Source organism: Zosterops lateralis, assembly GCF_965231275.1.
Source record: "Zosterops lateralis genome assembly, chromosome: 8".
NCBI classification, from domain to species: Eukaryota; Metazoa; Chordata; class Aves; order Passeriformes; family Zosteropidae; genus Zosterops; species Zosterops lateralis.
In genome coordinates, this window is record NC_139768.1 from 12182246 (window position 1) to 12199234 (window position 16989).

At 36.1% G+C, this 16989-nt stretch overlaps 1 protein-coding gene across 1 annotated transcript in view; it reads left to right on the forward strand.

Annotated features, from left to right (window-relative positions):
• Positions 1-16929, forward strand: part of TBC1D12 (TBC1 domain family member 12) — a 40024-nt gene extending 23095 nt beyond the window's left edge. The window contains exons 3-13 of the mRNA XM_083866780.1: positions 4284-4402; positions 6112-6194; positions 7770-7887; positions 8231-8337; positions 8961-9041; positions 10423-10517; positions 11198-11269; positions 13089-13217; positions 13538-13647; positions 14775-15033; positions 15260-16929. Coding sequence (XP_083722906.1) covers positions 4284-4402; positions 6112-6194; positions 7770-7887; positions 8231-8337; positions 8961-9041; positions 10423-10517; positions 11198-11269; positions 13089-13217; positions 13538-13647; positions 14775-15033; positions 15260-15328 — 1242 coding nt within the window. The 3' untranslated portion in view covers positions 15329-16929. The remainder of the gene's footprint in view (positions 1-4283; positions 4403-6111; positions 6195-7769; positions 7888-8230; positions 8338-8960; positions 9042-10422; positions 10518-11197; positions 11270-13088; positions 13218-13537; positions 13648-14774; positions 15034-15259) is intronic.
• Positions 16930-16989: the final 60 nt, after the last annotated feature.

The window sequence follows — 16989 nt, forward strand, 5'->3', positions numbered from 1 at the left end:
TGCCTGTTACTTTGTAAACTTTTTATGTAATTCTGCGCTCTGTGTTAAACATGAATAGTACAGATTGGCTTTTTAGTTCTGTGGAAGCGTGAAACAGAGCACTCATGTAACTGTTGGTTGATTCTGATGCCTGTGGTTCATGTTACATGGCTTGGCCACTCTCATCATGCCTTTATTGGGCCCAGGGCTTGTGGCTTCTTGTAAACAAAAGAAGATGAAACTTGATGCACCTTATTAAATATCCAATTGAGGAAAAAATACAGCAAACAAAGAATTGAAGGTGGATGACATTAACCTTGGGAGATTGACCTAGAAACTCTTAAGTGTCAGTTTGGTTGTCCTTTTGTACTGTGTGAAGATTAGTATTTTCTTCTCCATCAATGCATCTGTTCTTTCTGTTTCACCTGCAAATTAGGCAAGAATGTACTGTTCTGCCTGTCCTGACAGCATCTGGAACTCTTATTTCTGGGAAAATGTCTAGTTTATGACTCACAGAATTTTTCAGTGACATCTACTCTTGCTATAAACACTTCTTTGCTTATAATCACCTTGTACCCAGTGCTAGCTCAGCAATTTTAACTTTTAACCTGGAGGCAATATGCATGCTGATGTAGGATTATTCATTAGCAGAAATTCTTCTTACATGGATACACTCCTAGGTGATTCTATTAATGCTTCTATCTTTGGATTGTAAACCCATTTAAATGAAGGCATATAATCTTTCTGATGATATATCTAGTTAGCTGTACAAAATAAGGAAAATAATCATATAGATGTTTCATAGACTCATCTGCTCCAGTCAAATGTGTGTAGAAGGGAGAAAGGCTTAAAACCATTTGCACAATATATGGCAATCCCCATTCTGTTTCCTCAGCAGAAATCACAGTTGATTGAACAAAATCTGTTTTAGTATCAGACTTTGCATTAGAGAGGAGAAAGCATGTTTGAAGAAACTGTCATACTCGGGATGTTTAATTGGAGTATTAGTATGCCTTGACATCTACTTAAAATAGAGGCAATCCTTAAGACAGGGGGAAGTTAATTCAGTGTTGCATTCTTTAGTTACATAAATCCTCTACACATCAGATGCCTTTCTCCTCCAGCATACCTGCAACATAATTGGATGTGTGATATTTTGTCTGTATAATTGGTATTGTGAGAACTTCCATCGTCCTTGTAACCTCATTCCCAGGAGTTCAGCTTTTGTTGTTGGATCATAAATAGATCAAACTTAATTCCAGATTCATGTTGAATTTTATGGTTTGTATTTGTTCCTTTACAGCTGTATAGTTTGGGCTCTGTAGATGCAAGTTGGTCTTCTAACACTGAATCCCTGTGTTCACACTTAGCTAAATACTTTATACCCACAAGCCTATCCTACTTCAGGTCTACTAATGCTTTTGGAATGCTGCAATGCAGCTGGGTTTCCTTTCTCTAAGGTCTTTGGAAGAAGAGGCTATGAGTAGTTACTTATATGTTACAGAGACCAATCCAGTACTGTTTAGAGGTGTCAAAAATTACTCTTAATGGTCTGACTGTCCTTTATGGTACTACAAGAGAAGGATGAATGAAACTTCAGACTTGCATGAAGATAACAAAAAGGTGCAAACAATAAAGACCACTGTGGATTTATTTACTTTTTATTTTTTTTTTTTTTTTTTTTTTTAAGAACACCAGGGCACTTTTTGTGTGTGTGTGTTCTTTGCTGTGGTGGTAGGGGGCAGGGTTGTTTGGGTTTCTGGTTTTTGGGCGGGGTTTTTTGTAGTTTTGTTTTAAGAAGATACTATTTGAGATATCTTTATCTTCTTAAACAAATGCTGTTTTATAAGCAAAAGATGTTTTCCCAGCTCCAGTTACCTGTCTGTAGATTATTAGGTTTATCTGTATCTCTGTAGGAATAAATACCAGAAATGCAAGTCCCTCCACATATCAAAGCACTCTTAAGTATGTTGTCACAATGTTTTTCAGGAAAAACATGCTTTTAGCTTCTCACCAGGTTAATTATTGGCAGTGGATAACAGGATGCAGTTCCAGACTTAGTAAGGAGATAACCGATTTTACTTTTTATTAAAACTGAAACTTGTTTTTCTTTGTTTTAGAATTATGAAGTGTTCTGGAATTTTCAATAAATACCTGATAGGTTGCAATAAATATTTTTTAAAATAAGCTTCTCTAAGCTTGTGAAACTGTGCATGTGACACTTCCAAAATATTTTTTTTTACATATACAGGTTTTACAGAGTCTTGAATGTTAGCTATCAACTGTTCTATCTTCTGGCACATGCCCTGCATGTTAAGCGTTTGACAAGACATTCGACTTTAAATTGTATTTTTACCTTTTTATGGGAGAGTATTAGCTCACATCTTTCTAAGTGAAAATTTATGTCAGCTCAAGCTTTTTAGATTCTGCATCAAATCCTCAGTTAAGGATATTGGATTCTTTATATCTAGTCATACAAAGTACTCCAGAAAAAATGGATACTTTGTTTGCATAAGTTCTCTACACATCTTGTGGGATCTAATCTTCAAATAAGTTTCCTAGAGCAGAGGCTTCTTGAGGAAAAGCATCTTCCCTTGGAAGATTCTGGTACTTTGAAATGTATTTCAATTTGGGGAACGTGCAGCCATGACAGTTTGAGCCTGAGGTTATTTTGGTCTCTGTTTTGACTCTTTCTAGTAACACTTATAGTTTTCCTTCTCTGCCCATGTGATATCTTTTTTACAAAGCCCAACTGTTCGTGATGTGTGCTTACTTTGAGACACAGTTGGATGATGAGTTCTGCCTTTTGTGAAAATCTCTGTTGAAGAATTTTTAATTTTTGTGTTTTTCTTTCTCTGTTGCCTTGGAAATAGTGTGTCAGTTCTTAGCACAGGTGATAGCCAGAAGCACTAGCATTGTTCACATCTATTGCTTGTATTAAAAAAGGTAAGAGCGACTTTGTTTCTGATGTACATCTTGCAGTGCTTTTTAAAACCTTTTTTTTTTCCCTTTTTTTTTAAAGCTTGCATACAAGTTAGATAGGTAGAGATGTTGAAAAGGTTGCTGATGTTTGAGCTTCCTCATCTCTGACCACTAAATGATCTTGATTTGGTGGCTCTTGTTACAAAGGAGAATATGGAAGTAAATCAGAACTTCTACCAAGAATAGGAGGGATGGCATTGCTGTTGTACTGCAGCCTGGATGGTGATCTCTGAGTGTTATCACAGGATACATTCTTAATTTACAAATGTACTAGCATGTCCCGAGGTATACAGCATGACACGAGTACTGATGTTGTTTCTATTTTTAAGTGGAATGAAATAATTTTAGGCTTGAGAATATGTGTATTCATTCATATGGTGAGCATTGATTTTTTTGTTTGTTGGTTTGTTTTGATTTGTGTTTCTTGTGCTTGTGTAAATTACAACAGAACTCTACCAATCCTGCGTCCAGTTGTTCAAGATACTTGTTTCAATGTGCTGAATGGTGTTGATGCATATTATTCCATTAATTTGGTAATAAATTTTTATTTACAGAGGTGAAAAAGAAGGGGATGTGAGATTTGAGGTTTTCATCTGGCTCTGTTTAGCTTTTTTTCTAAGGGTTGTGTCGTATTTCTGTTTTGTTGAGTTGCTGTTGTAGTAAAAGGAATAGAATTCTTTTTTCCTCTGAATCTTGTGTGTATTGAAGGCAGTTAAGTATTTCTTTCTAAGTAGATTGCATGTTTTAACCTCCGAGGAAGGAAATTATATGAAACAGACTTGTAATGATAAATACTGGTGTATTGTCACTGAGTGTAGTGTAGGTGGTTCTGGTTAATGTGGGTGTGATGGTGTTTTTAAAGGCCTCAGGAATGAGAGGTGTACTGGATCTTAAGGGGGGCTGGAATCAAGTGGAAGAAATGGAAAGAGACACATGTTCTTGATTAGTGCTCTTTATTGTGTTAGTGGTGGTTTCTTTTATTGTCAACTTCATATGTTGCTTAAACATACTTGTGCACCAGCTAGGCTGGGTAGATTATGCAGATTTCTTTACTACTTCATCCTGAAATACTCAACTAGATTAGATCAAAGATTAAGTTGATACAAGAAACGGTTTTCTCATTCATCTTTACTTAGCAGTCCTGGAAAGCTTGCACTGTTGCTGTCAGCAATTTCAACGTGTAGTGTTTGCTGCTTGCTGTCTTACTGAGTAATGTTAAAATATTGAATATGAAATTATTTATGCATTAAGTAATACCATGCTTACTAATTTAGAGTGAGGCTGAAAGTCGAAATTTAATTTGTATCAATAATGTTGTTTAGGAATATAAAGCACGGACAGGAAGAATGTATAAACCTCCACCCCCATCATCAGCAAGACGTAAAAATATTGAGTTTGAACCACTTTCAACAACTGCTTTGATTTTGGAGGATCGACCAGCGTAAGTATGATTCTGCTGTGCAACTGAAGAACTGAATTTTAGATACGTTTCTGATGAGCTAAAATTCATAAGTCTTATGTGAAAGAATCGTTGGATTTTTTTGTCCCACATAATAACCCAACAAATACTTGCAGAAGAACATTTAAGTGTATCACAGTCTATATGAGGAATTCTTTCTTGCTGTAACAGAACCACCAGTCTGTATCTCACAACTGTCTGTGACCATGCTGTGGGCATCCTCAGAGTCTTCAGGAGTTTTCTTGATTGATTTCTTCACTGCTTTCTCAGTGTGCACTTCCTTCTCCTTATCCTCCCTTCCCCTATTTTGGAAACTTAAAAACATATTAGCTAGGTAATACCTAAAAGTGCAGCTGAAGGCAAGGAAATAGCAGATGAAGATGTAACAAAACCCACATTAAGTACAAATAAGAACAGTAATGAAAAATGGGTAATAAATTGGTCAGTATTTTCAGCTATAAAGCCTTTAGCAAATTGAAGGAGAGAGAAAGGACCTGCTGACGAAGAACAAGAGCTTGAGGAAAACAAATGGAGCAATGCTTTCAAATTGTACCATGAGGAAGTGGTGATGGCACTGTTAAGTGTTTGCTCTAATCGCTTCCAATTAGGAAATGGAAAATAGAACATTAGTGTTTCTTTGGATATTCTCTCCAGGAGTATATTAGCTCATTCCATGCTAAGACAGAAATATCCTGAATGGAATTATGGATTGCTATGAGTATTTGTTTTCATAAATTGCGTTATTTCTCTTACTGTATGGTAGAGAGTAAGAGATGCAATAAGTGGATTGCTGATGTTTTTCTTTACTTTCATAGTATTACAATTCACAAGCTAGGATAATTATGCTTTTACAAATGACACTTGTTTCAAATTGGAGTGCCATTCCAAGTGTGTTGAGTGTTGCCACAGTCCAACCTTTGAAAATATATTCTGCTCTCACTTTCATTGAAAATATTAATAAGTGATTTTGTATGCTTGTATGAGAGGAGACAGAAAACTTTTTTTTGTATTAAAATGACAAAACTGTGTTCTACTTATTTTGGACCCAAGTAGTAGACTAGACTCTAATAGACTAGAGATTAGGTGAGAGGCTGAGACCAAACACTGTGTTTTAATTTGCTTTGAAGTGAGTCTTCTTGGTCAAGAGGAAGTGTGTTTGGCAATTAGGGGATCATTATGCAGCCAAAAACAAACACGTTTTTATCTGGTGAACTTTTAGACTGCACCAAGCTTTCTTAGCTTTAGCTCTGACATCAGTGGTGGTCTATCTTTTTTTCTTTTGGGAAATTTATCTTTTGTGAGAGTTTTAAAGGGTTAACTACAATGAATAAAAACTGTTACCTTTTATGGAAAATACATCATCATAGATTCAATATGAACATATAATTAAAATACATGTGGGCAGAAATGCATTGGAATAGATAACTGTATGGTGTATTGGCATTTCCCTTTTGTCACTCACTTGAGCATCATTCCAGGTGTTCAACAAATTTAATAACCTTACTTCGGGGGAAGCTCTAGGAGAAATAAAAAAACAGGAGCAGCAAACATCTAGTAGCTCTCTGCAGCTGGAACACTGACAGTATGGCAACCCCAAAGCTCACATTAGAGAGAAACCAAATTTAATCCTGTTCTGAAATTGTCCAGAATGTCATTTGTGTGTATTGAATTCAGGAACAACTTGTTTTCAGAAATCTTCCTGCCAAATCAGTGGAGGAGGCTTTACGTCATCGACAAGAATACGACGAGATGGTGGCAGAAGCAAAAAAACGAGGTATGTCAACTGCCAACAGTCACTGTAATTCTTCTCACTTCTGCTGCAAAAATAAAGTAAATCCTGGCTTGTAGGCAAGTGGGTACATTAAAGAACATCTTGTTTAATATCTGGGTTATTCTCTGGTGCACAGGGGCACGCAGATTAAAACAGAGCTCAGTGATCAAATTGTTATTCTGCTACAGTGAATGTAGCGAAGTTCAGAATGCAACTTAACCTTTCATTTACTTTTTAAAGAAAAACTTATATTTTTAAAGATACTTGTGTAATGTGGTCACCTAGATACTTTCTGGGTACTTGGACTCTTTTTTTCAAGCTGTGTTGCTGCAGTTGCCACTAAGAGCCAAAGTATAATAAAGCTGACTGCTTAAAGATCTGGTTTCTTAAGAATTTCGGATCAATTTCAATGTGAAGACAGATGAAAACTTTGGGGTTATTTTCCAATCAGCTGTACCTGTGTGAATCTTACTCCCACTGGACACAATTAATTTAAAAAACAGATCTGTAGCATCTGGTACTGTGTCAATTTATGAATAGTTGTTGAAAGGACTTTTTTAGTCTTGTGCCTAGTATTCAGGGAATAAGCTATTTTAAGAATCTGTGCTGCATGTTTTACTTGGGCTGTTGTCAGAGATACAAGCTTCTGAACTGATTGATCCTCTGTGGGTCTGTGACAGCTTACTTGGAAAGAAATCCAAGGTGTTTGACAATGCATTTCACTCTGCTCTTGTGGTGTGTATCTTGTAAGTTGTGATCTGTGTTCTTTAGTAACAGCATCTTTGGAGGTTCAGCCATGTGTGGTGTTTTCATGTGTGCACCCTGGTTTATTAACTGTTGCTACACACTCAAAGCTTCCGTAAAAGCTTGAAGCTGGTCAGCCATATCTGTTTACCAGGGAGGGCATGTTTACTCTCTTGATGTGTCCAGTGCATGCTTAAATAGAAAATGTCTTGCAATTTCACAGTGGTTCTGAGTGATGTCAGGAGAGCACTGCTCTGTCCTTCTTTTAGCCTTTTTAATAAGAGACTCCACAAATGATTCTTTTAACAGAAGGCAGGACATTGTTCTCCTGTTCAGCATTGTGGCTTTGTCTTAGGTCTTTAGGTCCTGTTTCCAGAAAAGAAAATACAGAATCCTTTTCGGTGGAAGCTTCAGTAAAATTTTAGTAGTTTTAAAATGGATGTAGAATTGCAGTTTTAAATAATAAATTTATCCATAAATATTGCTGATTATTCTAATGAAAAAATAAGGCTTAGATAGAATATGGTATGAAAATCATGAGAGGAAAAACAGCACTGATGATGTGCTTGCTTATTAGTTACCCTGTGTACTACAGAGGAGAATTATCTGAGTTTTCTAGCCTGTTTTTTGGTTGTCTAAATCACTGTATTTGAACAACTTAGGTTAAATAAAAAAATGTTCAGAGAAATACACCTAAAATCAACAGAAATATTACAGGCAACTGTAATTTACCCTTGATCTTTTAGATATCTAAATACTTGGGTAGTAGCTGAATAATTTACCTAATAATTTGTATACACTAATACAGAATTATTAACATGTTATGCCTAACAGAAATTAAAGAAGCACATAAAAGGAAAAAAATAATGAGAGAGCGTTTCAAGCAAGAAGAGAATATCGCTAGTGCTATGGTGATTTGGGTCAATGAAATACTACCTAACTGGGAAGGCATGTAAGTAAAGTTCTACTGTGTAAGTGAGGCAAGCCTGGCTTGTTTCTCCTCTGGAAACTGAGGACCCACATACCTTATCCTCCTTTTCTGTGTTGTCAAGAAGTCAGTTTTTGTTGCTGTGATATAGTGTGAGGTCATTACAGAGCAACATGAAATGTGTTTTCTGGGAGCTGAATGTTTTGGGGTTTTTAATGGGGCTTTAGCATCAACAGAGATCTTTGAATCTTGATTTGGTAAACAGTATGTTATTTTGGTTGTAAATGGCCTAGTGATTTTAGAAAGCAAGCTGTGCAATATGTGCCTTCTTTTTTTTTTTCTTCTTTTCCCTGCTTCCATGTATTAGGCGTGCTACCCGAAGAGTTCGAGAGCTGTGGTGGCAGGGATTGCCCCCAAGTGTACGTGGGAAGGTTTGGAGTCTAGCTGTGGGAAATGAATTAAACATCACTCCTGGTATGCTCCTAACAGATCACATGTTTATGCATTGGTTATTTTCAAAGAAAAATGTAAACTTTCATTTCTTAAAAAAAAATCAAGGTATATTTCTTTCTGAAGAAATGTATTTTGCAAGGTTAGGAACAATTGTGTTTTACAATTAGACATCATAGCCTCATAAATTATAGAAGCAAGGTTCAAAACCTGCTTACAGAAACATTTAGTATTTTAAGAATCAAAGTAGTGATGTATCATTCCCCCCCCACCCCCAAAAAATAATTTTTATGTTTAAAATTAAGAATTTGTAGCTTTGCTTTCTTAAGGGGGTGAAGAGGGGAATTGCTTCATTTTATAACTAATGATTGATTAATTGTAATCATTCTATTAACAAAGATACCAATCTGAATTACAGAAGGCATGATTTCCCTGTCATAATTTTCATGTTCACCACAGCAGAAAGCACAATACAGTGCACACTGTGAAACTATGTATAGTGGTAACCATCCAATAGATTCTTCTCCTGCCCCCAATGATGAAACCAAGTAACCAAAGCCAAGAATGCTTTGCATGCTTTTGTCTTGGAGGGGTGCTTTTCTTACTACTTCCATTTTGGTTATTGGTTTTGTTTTGCTTTCTTGCAGAACTTTATGAAATCTTCTTGTCGAGAGCTAAGGAACGATGGAAAAGCTTCAGTGAGACAAGTTCTGAGAATGACATAGAAGGTGAGATCTCCTGAGTGCTCAACAACCTCCTTTTCATTTTTACAAGCCCAGGAAGTCTTACAAGTTCCTTTGCAATTTCAGCATTAACAATACTTACTTGGCTCTCATGAAAATGTATTAAATGGAATACAAAAAAAAAGAAATAGGAAACTAAATTACAATACATGCTCTTACTTAGCTCTTCTTAGATGGGTTCTCCTTAGTTGGTATCCCTTCCATGATTTTGGAATAAAAAAAGAATATCCTCTATTTTTTTGTTCTGAAACAGAGAGGTGAAAAATATAAAACATGACACATTTCAGATCCCACTTGCATTTTCTTGCCTGCCCAGAATGCCTTTCCTCCCAAATCTATCAAGTGGGGATTGTTAGCACTCTTTTATAGAATGCAGTTTTTTCACTGTCATATTGCTGTCTCCTGTGGATGTTCTTTCTGCTAAAAATAATATCAGTGATGGTTTTAATGTTGGATGTATCCTTGTTACAAAGGTTAACTCTTTGTGCTGTTGATTGATTTTTAAAATGCTGCCTGCCCTGTGATAGTGTCTTTTCCCTTACTTAGTTGTTTACACTTGCCATAGCCAGTCCTGAACTAATTGCCTACTTTGACTGTAAATTACTCGGGTCTTCCTTAGGGAATATCCCTGTGACTCATCTGAAGGTTGTGTCGAGACAAACAATTTATAAAAAATTCTGTGTGTACATGACTGTAAATATGCTTATCCTTGGAAAACATGTTTGCAATGCCCCTTGGTCTGTGGAGTGTTGGTTTGCTTTTTGTTCTTTTGTTGTGGGGGTGTGGGCTGTCTGTGGGGGAAAGCTTAGGTAATCTGTTTTTTTTGAGAGGCAATAGTTCTGGATGGGAATGAAGGAGGAAGGAGCTGTTTTAATTGTGCCAGATGTCCTGGGAAATGCAGTAATAAGGGAAAACTTAAGAGTGATAGAATTTTCATCTCTGAAAAGCAAGCAAACTGACAGTGCTTATTACTAATCTTTGGCAGCAAAGTCTGGAAGACCAACTATCATAGTTTTAGGAGGACAGGAGTGAAATGCTGCTTTTCAAGCTTCAGCAGAACAGGTTCTGTGTAGCCTGTTTATCAAATTGTCATCTTCTGCTTTGCTTTTTGAAATCTTGTCTGATTTAAGCCCTCTGAAAGAGCTTTTTCCCCAAGTGCTACCTGTCTTTTTTCCCCACATTATCCCCAGTGTTTTTATTATGTCCTTGTGGAGAGGATTGGACAGAGATAATTCAAGGACTAGCAGCATTTCCTCTGGAGGTTCTTGGGTGAATGCTGCCTTCCTTGTCTTTATGTGCCTACAAGAGTTTTGTTCAGAAGTTTGTAGAATTTATCAGCTTTAATAAGTGTTGGTTTTGCTTGCAGAAGCAGGTGCATCTGTTGCTGATCGTGAGGCCAGTCTGGAGCTCATTAAGTTGGATATATCGCGCACATTTCCATCCCTGTATATTTTCCAGAAGGTGAGATGCCTTTAACTTTAGTTAGGACAGATTTAAAATTCTGAATAGTTAAACAACAAAAATACTATGTTGTCTGTGGCCAACTGTGGAATGGTTTTTAGAAATTGTTTGGACTTTTAAAATGCTTTTTTAAATGAGAATAAGGTAGAGACACTTAGTGATGGACTATGAGGGTTTTTTTTCTCCTTGAAAAATTGCATGAGATTCCTATTAAAGATTATGAAACTACAGGCAGAAATGAGAGTATTCTCACTGCTACAGAAATCTTGATGCATTCTGGTACACCTTTTCAGGCTTTATGATTTTTATATAGCTATAATATGTGCATACATGTATATAAAGTAACATGCAGTAGCATAATATAGTAACTTGTGCTACTAAGAATTAAAATATCCATTGTCTCTGAGAAGGAAAGACCAATCTTGGATCTGTAACAGATACCCTCATTTTCTATTATGTACTGATTTCTGCTGAATTGTTTTGTAGGATTATTGTTACTTTTCTTTTAACATCTCAAAAGAATTTTTTGGTAATGCTTGGACTAAAAAAATGGTATTATTCTAGATTTGAATAAAGCAACAATTCACTGGCTCAGTTGGATCTTAAAATATCAGCTTGTTCCTTTCCTGTATTTTTTTGAAAAAAATTTTTTTTCTCCTTCTACCTTCTTTTCTGATTAGGGTGGTCCTTATCATGATCTCCTGCATAGTGTTTTAGGAGCATATACATGTTACAGACCAGATGTGGGATATGTAAGTATTTGCTGTAAAATGTTTATCACATGCCAATAAGCTAAAGATGTTGTGTATTAAAGTATATTAAATAAATAGATGTTCTAAACTTTATGGTAAAGTTTAAAAACCCCAAAACTTTGGCAGTTATTTCATAGCAGTCACAATGATGGTAGTTTTTAGAGACAGTTAAATAGCTGAAAATGTACTGAATGTCAGTGTTGAGTATCTGGATTGCATGGAAAATTTTAAATGTGTGTTTATAAGACATTACAGTTCAGACAGAGTATCCACAGGGGAAAAAAACCCATAAGGTGTCAGTGGATTTCCAGTTAGCACCTCACTTGTTCGGTCTCATTGTTGCTTCCCCTGTTACAATTTCCATTGTGATACTGTGTGCCTCACTACCAGAAACTCCTTCTTAATATCTTGCTGACATGGAATGATCACTCCCTCTGAGTTCAATGAGGATAAGACAGTTTTCAGCAAACATTACTGTGCTTAGAAACAGGCAAAAAAAACCCCAAAAAACTGTCAAAAACCCCTGAACAAACCAACAAAACCTAACATATCTCTGAATGGTGTTAGTTTCCAGAAGCATTTAAGTAATGAACAATAATGAAGATTTTTTTTTTCTTCTTTGTTCCTGGGGGTATCTAGGAACATCTTTCACAAGCTCCAGTGCTTTGGGGCTTAAAAACACTTGAAAAGTTTTAAGTCTCATCCATGCAACAAAGCATTATTTAGCACAGGGTGTGTCTTCCTCCCTAAATCAGATATGCTTGGGACTCTGCATAAATAACTAGTCAGTTTTTCAAGTTCAAATGTTTTTAGGCCTGAATTCTGTCATCTGTGACCTCATTTTTTGGAGACTCTCCCATATTTTTAAAGTGAGATTACAAACTCTGCAGGTTCTGAGACAGCTTGTTCCCAGGGTGGAGTTTCGAAAGGCAAATAAGTAATTTTTCATGGATAAGTCTTCTCTTTCTATTAGAAATACAGCTAGTCTTGGTATTTCTTATCACTTTTTTTAATGTTAATATGGCAGTAAATGTAATGTAATCTTATTTCCACTCCTATTTATCCTCCAGAAATGGAAAGCTGATAGACTGTTTCTGATGCATATCAATACTCTTTTTCCTAGCTGGTTAAAATGCTGAGTGCATGGGGGTTTTTTAAATGGGAACAGGCAGCATGAATGTTTAGAGACAGTGGAATAAAGATGATTGCAATTGAAATTGGTAAAATTATTGTTAGCATAATGGGTATTCAGATCATCACTTAACTACAAGAATCATGCTCTTCACTTTTATTGCAGGCTAAAGTGTTTTTGGGAGAGTAATGATGGAAAAATGTAAACTTCCATTGCAGCTAACCATCTAGAAGTAATTTTATATATGTGAAAAAATACGGTTTGGCAAGTGGAAAGACATGTATTGACTGTTCTGAAACAGAATTTTGTCTCAGTTCCAAGGTATCTGTCTGGGTCTAAACTGTCCCATATGTGAAGTTTTTCTCCATGACTGCTTTTCCCATAGTTTAACAATGAACTTGAGACCAGGTTTTGTTTCTCGTGAGCTCTGCGTTCACTCTGTGTGGTTTTGACTTGTATTCCAAGTCCTGAGGACTTGTGATCATGAGACCTCCCAGAGCGTCTGAACTGCTGAAATCAAATTGATTGCATGCATAAAAATAATTTATCCACATTGTTTCTATTCATCTGGAAATGTTATGCAATGGAACTTGATAAATTGCAAACTGTAAATATTTCCATTTCCAAAGATGTAAGATGTACTGAACCTACTCACCTATATTTGCCCGATGCTTTTCCCACTTGAAGGTACAAGGGATGTCCTTCATTGCTGCTGTGCTCATTCTCAATCTGGAAGAGGCAGATGCTTTCATTGCCTTTGCTAACCTTCTAAACAAGCCATGCCAGCTGGCCTTTTTCCGTGTGGATCACAGCATGGTATGCACAGAGTTTTCTGGTTTTGGACCGTAACGTTCTTTTGACTTGAAGCATAGTTGTTTTATTGATGACTTCCTTTTGTCCTATTGAATAATGGAGAACTTTAACCTGTGATTACAAAACTGAGAGTACCAGGTACTAATCCATAAAACTCATTCTCATGTTTTGATTTCTCCTCTAGAAACATTTAATCATTTTACTTGTCCTAAGGAGTCACATTGTGCTGTGTTGACATCCTCAGTTCTTGGTGGGGTTTATGTTGGTTTACAACCAAACATTCTTTTGATGACTGCTTATCATGTGCTTTACTATCCCTACAGATGCTGAAATACTTTGCAGCCTTTGAAGTATTTTTTGAAGAAAATCTTCCTAAATTGTTTCTTCATTTCAAATCATACAGTCTTACTCCAGACATATATTTGATAGACTGGTGAGTTCATAGAACATAGAAAACCTAACTGTAGAACTGTTGGAATGCTTTCTATTTTGCTATAGGTCTTTTAGCACTGGAAATAAAGCACAAAAAAAGCCATTCAGTAGGTCTTGTGAAATATTGATGAACTGTTTTGTGTAACTGCAGCTCCTCTGGCAGGTTTCAAGCTTTATTAAAAGGATGCATTCAGTTAAAAAAATGAGACAAACAGGAGTTCTGTGTGTTCATTTTCTTGTTGCTGCAGTTGTGTGACATAAGTAGGGGAGAGGAGGCTACTACACTGTAGTAGTGTGGTGTACTGTGATTGGAAGTGACTTGGTGAATAGAGCATAGTCAGCTACTGAGGGAAGTGTGACTATAGTGTGACAGAGATGTTAAAGCAGAGGGAGGATGAAATTTAGGACCTGGTATGAAAAGGGATAAACTTGAAAATACAGTGAACAATTTAAAATAATGAATGTTCTAAAGCAGAGAGTAGCAAGCTCTGTGTCTCTGTAATGGAAAGTAGTAGTGCAGGCACCCTTAAAGTGTCTAGTGATGTCAAAAAGAGATATCTGTTTCTGTGCATAAGGATAAGTTCCATCTAGAATTATTATTAGATTTTTGTGATTTTAATGTGAACAAATTTGAAAATGTATCACAGAAATGTAGCTATAGATTTATCATGAATACATTAGTGGGATGCAGCCCTCTATTGAGATGAGTTGTGCCTTCAGATTTAGTTTAGGAAACAGATAATAAACAGAGCTGTTAAACTCTATGGCTTAAATGGGAAAAAGGTTAAGTTACATAGTTGTGATCTTTGTTGCTTAAGTTCTTATGTGTGTATTATACTCTGAGTGTGAAGAGATTTGTTACTTCTTTAGCCAAAGCTTTCTAAATGAGATGCCATTCAAATGGGAGGATTTATTGTGGCATAAAAAGAGATGGGTTTCAGAGTACAAGTTCTGACTTCAAGAGCTGGAGACTTGTGGATCATTGAAATAGGGGGAAAATAAGAGTGTATAAAATAACTTGTCATCTGTTTACTCTAGTGCAATTGAGAAAAAAAAGGAAGTTGTCTTTTCATTTTTCTGAAACAAGTTATAACTCTTCCTTTTTGTTTGTTTTTGACTCATCTGTAGGATTTTTACACTCTACAGCAAATCATTACCGCTTGATCTGGCCTGTCGTGTCTGGGATGTTTTCTGTAGAGATGGAGAAGAATTTTTGTTCAGGACAGGATTAGGAATCCTTCGGTTATATGAAGATATTCTCCTACAGATGGACTTTATTCATATAGCACAGTTTCTAACAAAACTTCCAGAAGATATTACATCAGAAAAGCTTTTTAGTTGTATTGCAGCTATTCAGATGCAGAATAGTAACAAAAAATGGGCACAGGTGAGTTTCTTGGAGACATATATCAAATCAGACATGTCAGCACATGAATATATGGGGCACTTTTCCTCATGATTATTTGAGTTGCTTGTCTGACTCCTGAGCAACGGGCATTTCTTTTAGTGTCTCATTCTAGAAAGTAATCTCCATGCTAATATTGTGGTGGTTAATATTGATATTATTATAACACTGGCAGTCTTCATATTCATTAAATAATTTACTTTTCCAGGTGTTTGCCTCACTGATGAAGGACAACAAAGAAGGGGACAAGAACCATAGCCCAGCACCAAAAAGCTAATGTTGAGGTCTATTTGAAATGTGGAAAACCACTTGATGACAAAGAAGTTTTCACATCATTTCTATGTGGAAAAAGCACTACAGAAGATGTGAAAATGATTTGAAAAAAACCCCACAGCTCTCAGTGGAGTAATGAACTGATGAAATCTTCACCCTTTTTGCCAGTATTAGTTTTTTGCCGTGGGAAGATCTGATTTCACACAGAATACTAAAACCTATGAAACTGAGAAGGCGGGGAGTTCATATTTAATACTTTAAAAGAATCAGCTCAATGCAATAAACATTTGTAATAACTTCTGTTGGTACTTTAAACAAATTTTTGAGGCATAACTGTTTTTACAAATACCACAAAGGCACTTTTTGGAGGGGATGTGAGGGAAATGCTAAATCTTAAGGCCCCAAAACTGCTATCCAAGCCAAATGCTTTGGTACAAACATTACCTCCAAAATTAAAAATTTGCAAGTATTGAGGACCAAATAAGGTGGTTTGGCATGTTTATGTGCAAGGTGGTTAAGATTTGGGAAGGGGTATTGTCTTATTTACTTGTTTGGTTTTTTTTAAGTTGCAGCTTCATTCTTCAGTCTGGGCAAATGTAATTAACTCAGGAACTGTTGACGTATTGTGCCCAAACCTAGATAATCTGAATTTTAAACAGTGGTAAGAACAGGGCTGCTATTTTCACTGTACAGTTTTCAAAGCAAGTGGTGTTTAAGCATTTGTTTTGGTGTATTGGTTGTGGAGTAAATGGAGTGGGTATTCTGTGAAAGAGTTTTGTCACCAGGAGGTTTATATTGTTGAGCCATTTCCAACTAGAAATACTTATATGTAATGGTGAACACTAGAAAATGACAAGGCTATCTAAAGGCTTTCGTGTTCTCAAAGAAGCAGCCTCTTTTAACACTTGGAAATAATGCAGACACAGAATTGTTTTTGAAACTGTCTTTTTATTAGTGTGCAATACTGAAATCCAAAATTCATCTGGTTTAGTGATACTTAATTCTTTAACATCTTTTAACTGTGAGACATAAGGTCATACTGTTTGTGTCACGGCAAATATTTTCAAACATTTCCTGTTCTTGAAGATGCTGTACAAACAACCTGTGGTTGTAGGGGACAGAAATTTAAAATGGATAGCACTGCAGGTGAGGAACACTTGCGCTCTCTCGATCCATTTTTAGCTAATATTTAATGTAAATAAATTCCTTACATGTGGGTTTTTGTAACTGGTCCCTCTGGAAATCAAGTAAAAATTACCATTATGTATTTTTAAGTGCGGGAGGCTTCCAGTTGTCTGGTGTTTTAAAAGCAGAGTCTGCATAATCGGGGTAAAGATTTAGTGTGGTGTAACTTGCGTTGCTATCTGGTTTAAAAACTTACATATATGCTACTCATAACATTACAATTCGAAATGTAAATTGTCAGATTTTTTCTTAACTTATGTATTCACTACTTTAATTGGATCCAATTTGTCTTATATTTTTGTGTTATCTTGTACAGTTTTCTTACTTTTCAACTATAAATCTGTATATAACTGTAAATAGAAAGGATCAAGCCTTCCTTTAAGACCACTAGTACCAATTCCTGTGTAAATAAAACTTAACAGCAGCAGCTGCGGGCGGTGCTTCCTTTCCCTTCCTGCGGCCGGGGCGGGCGGGGCGCTG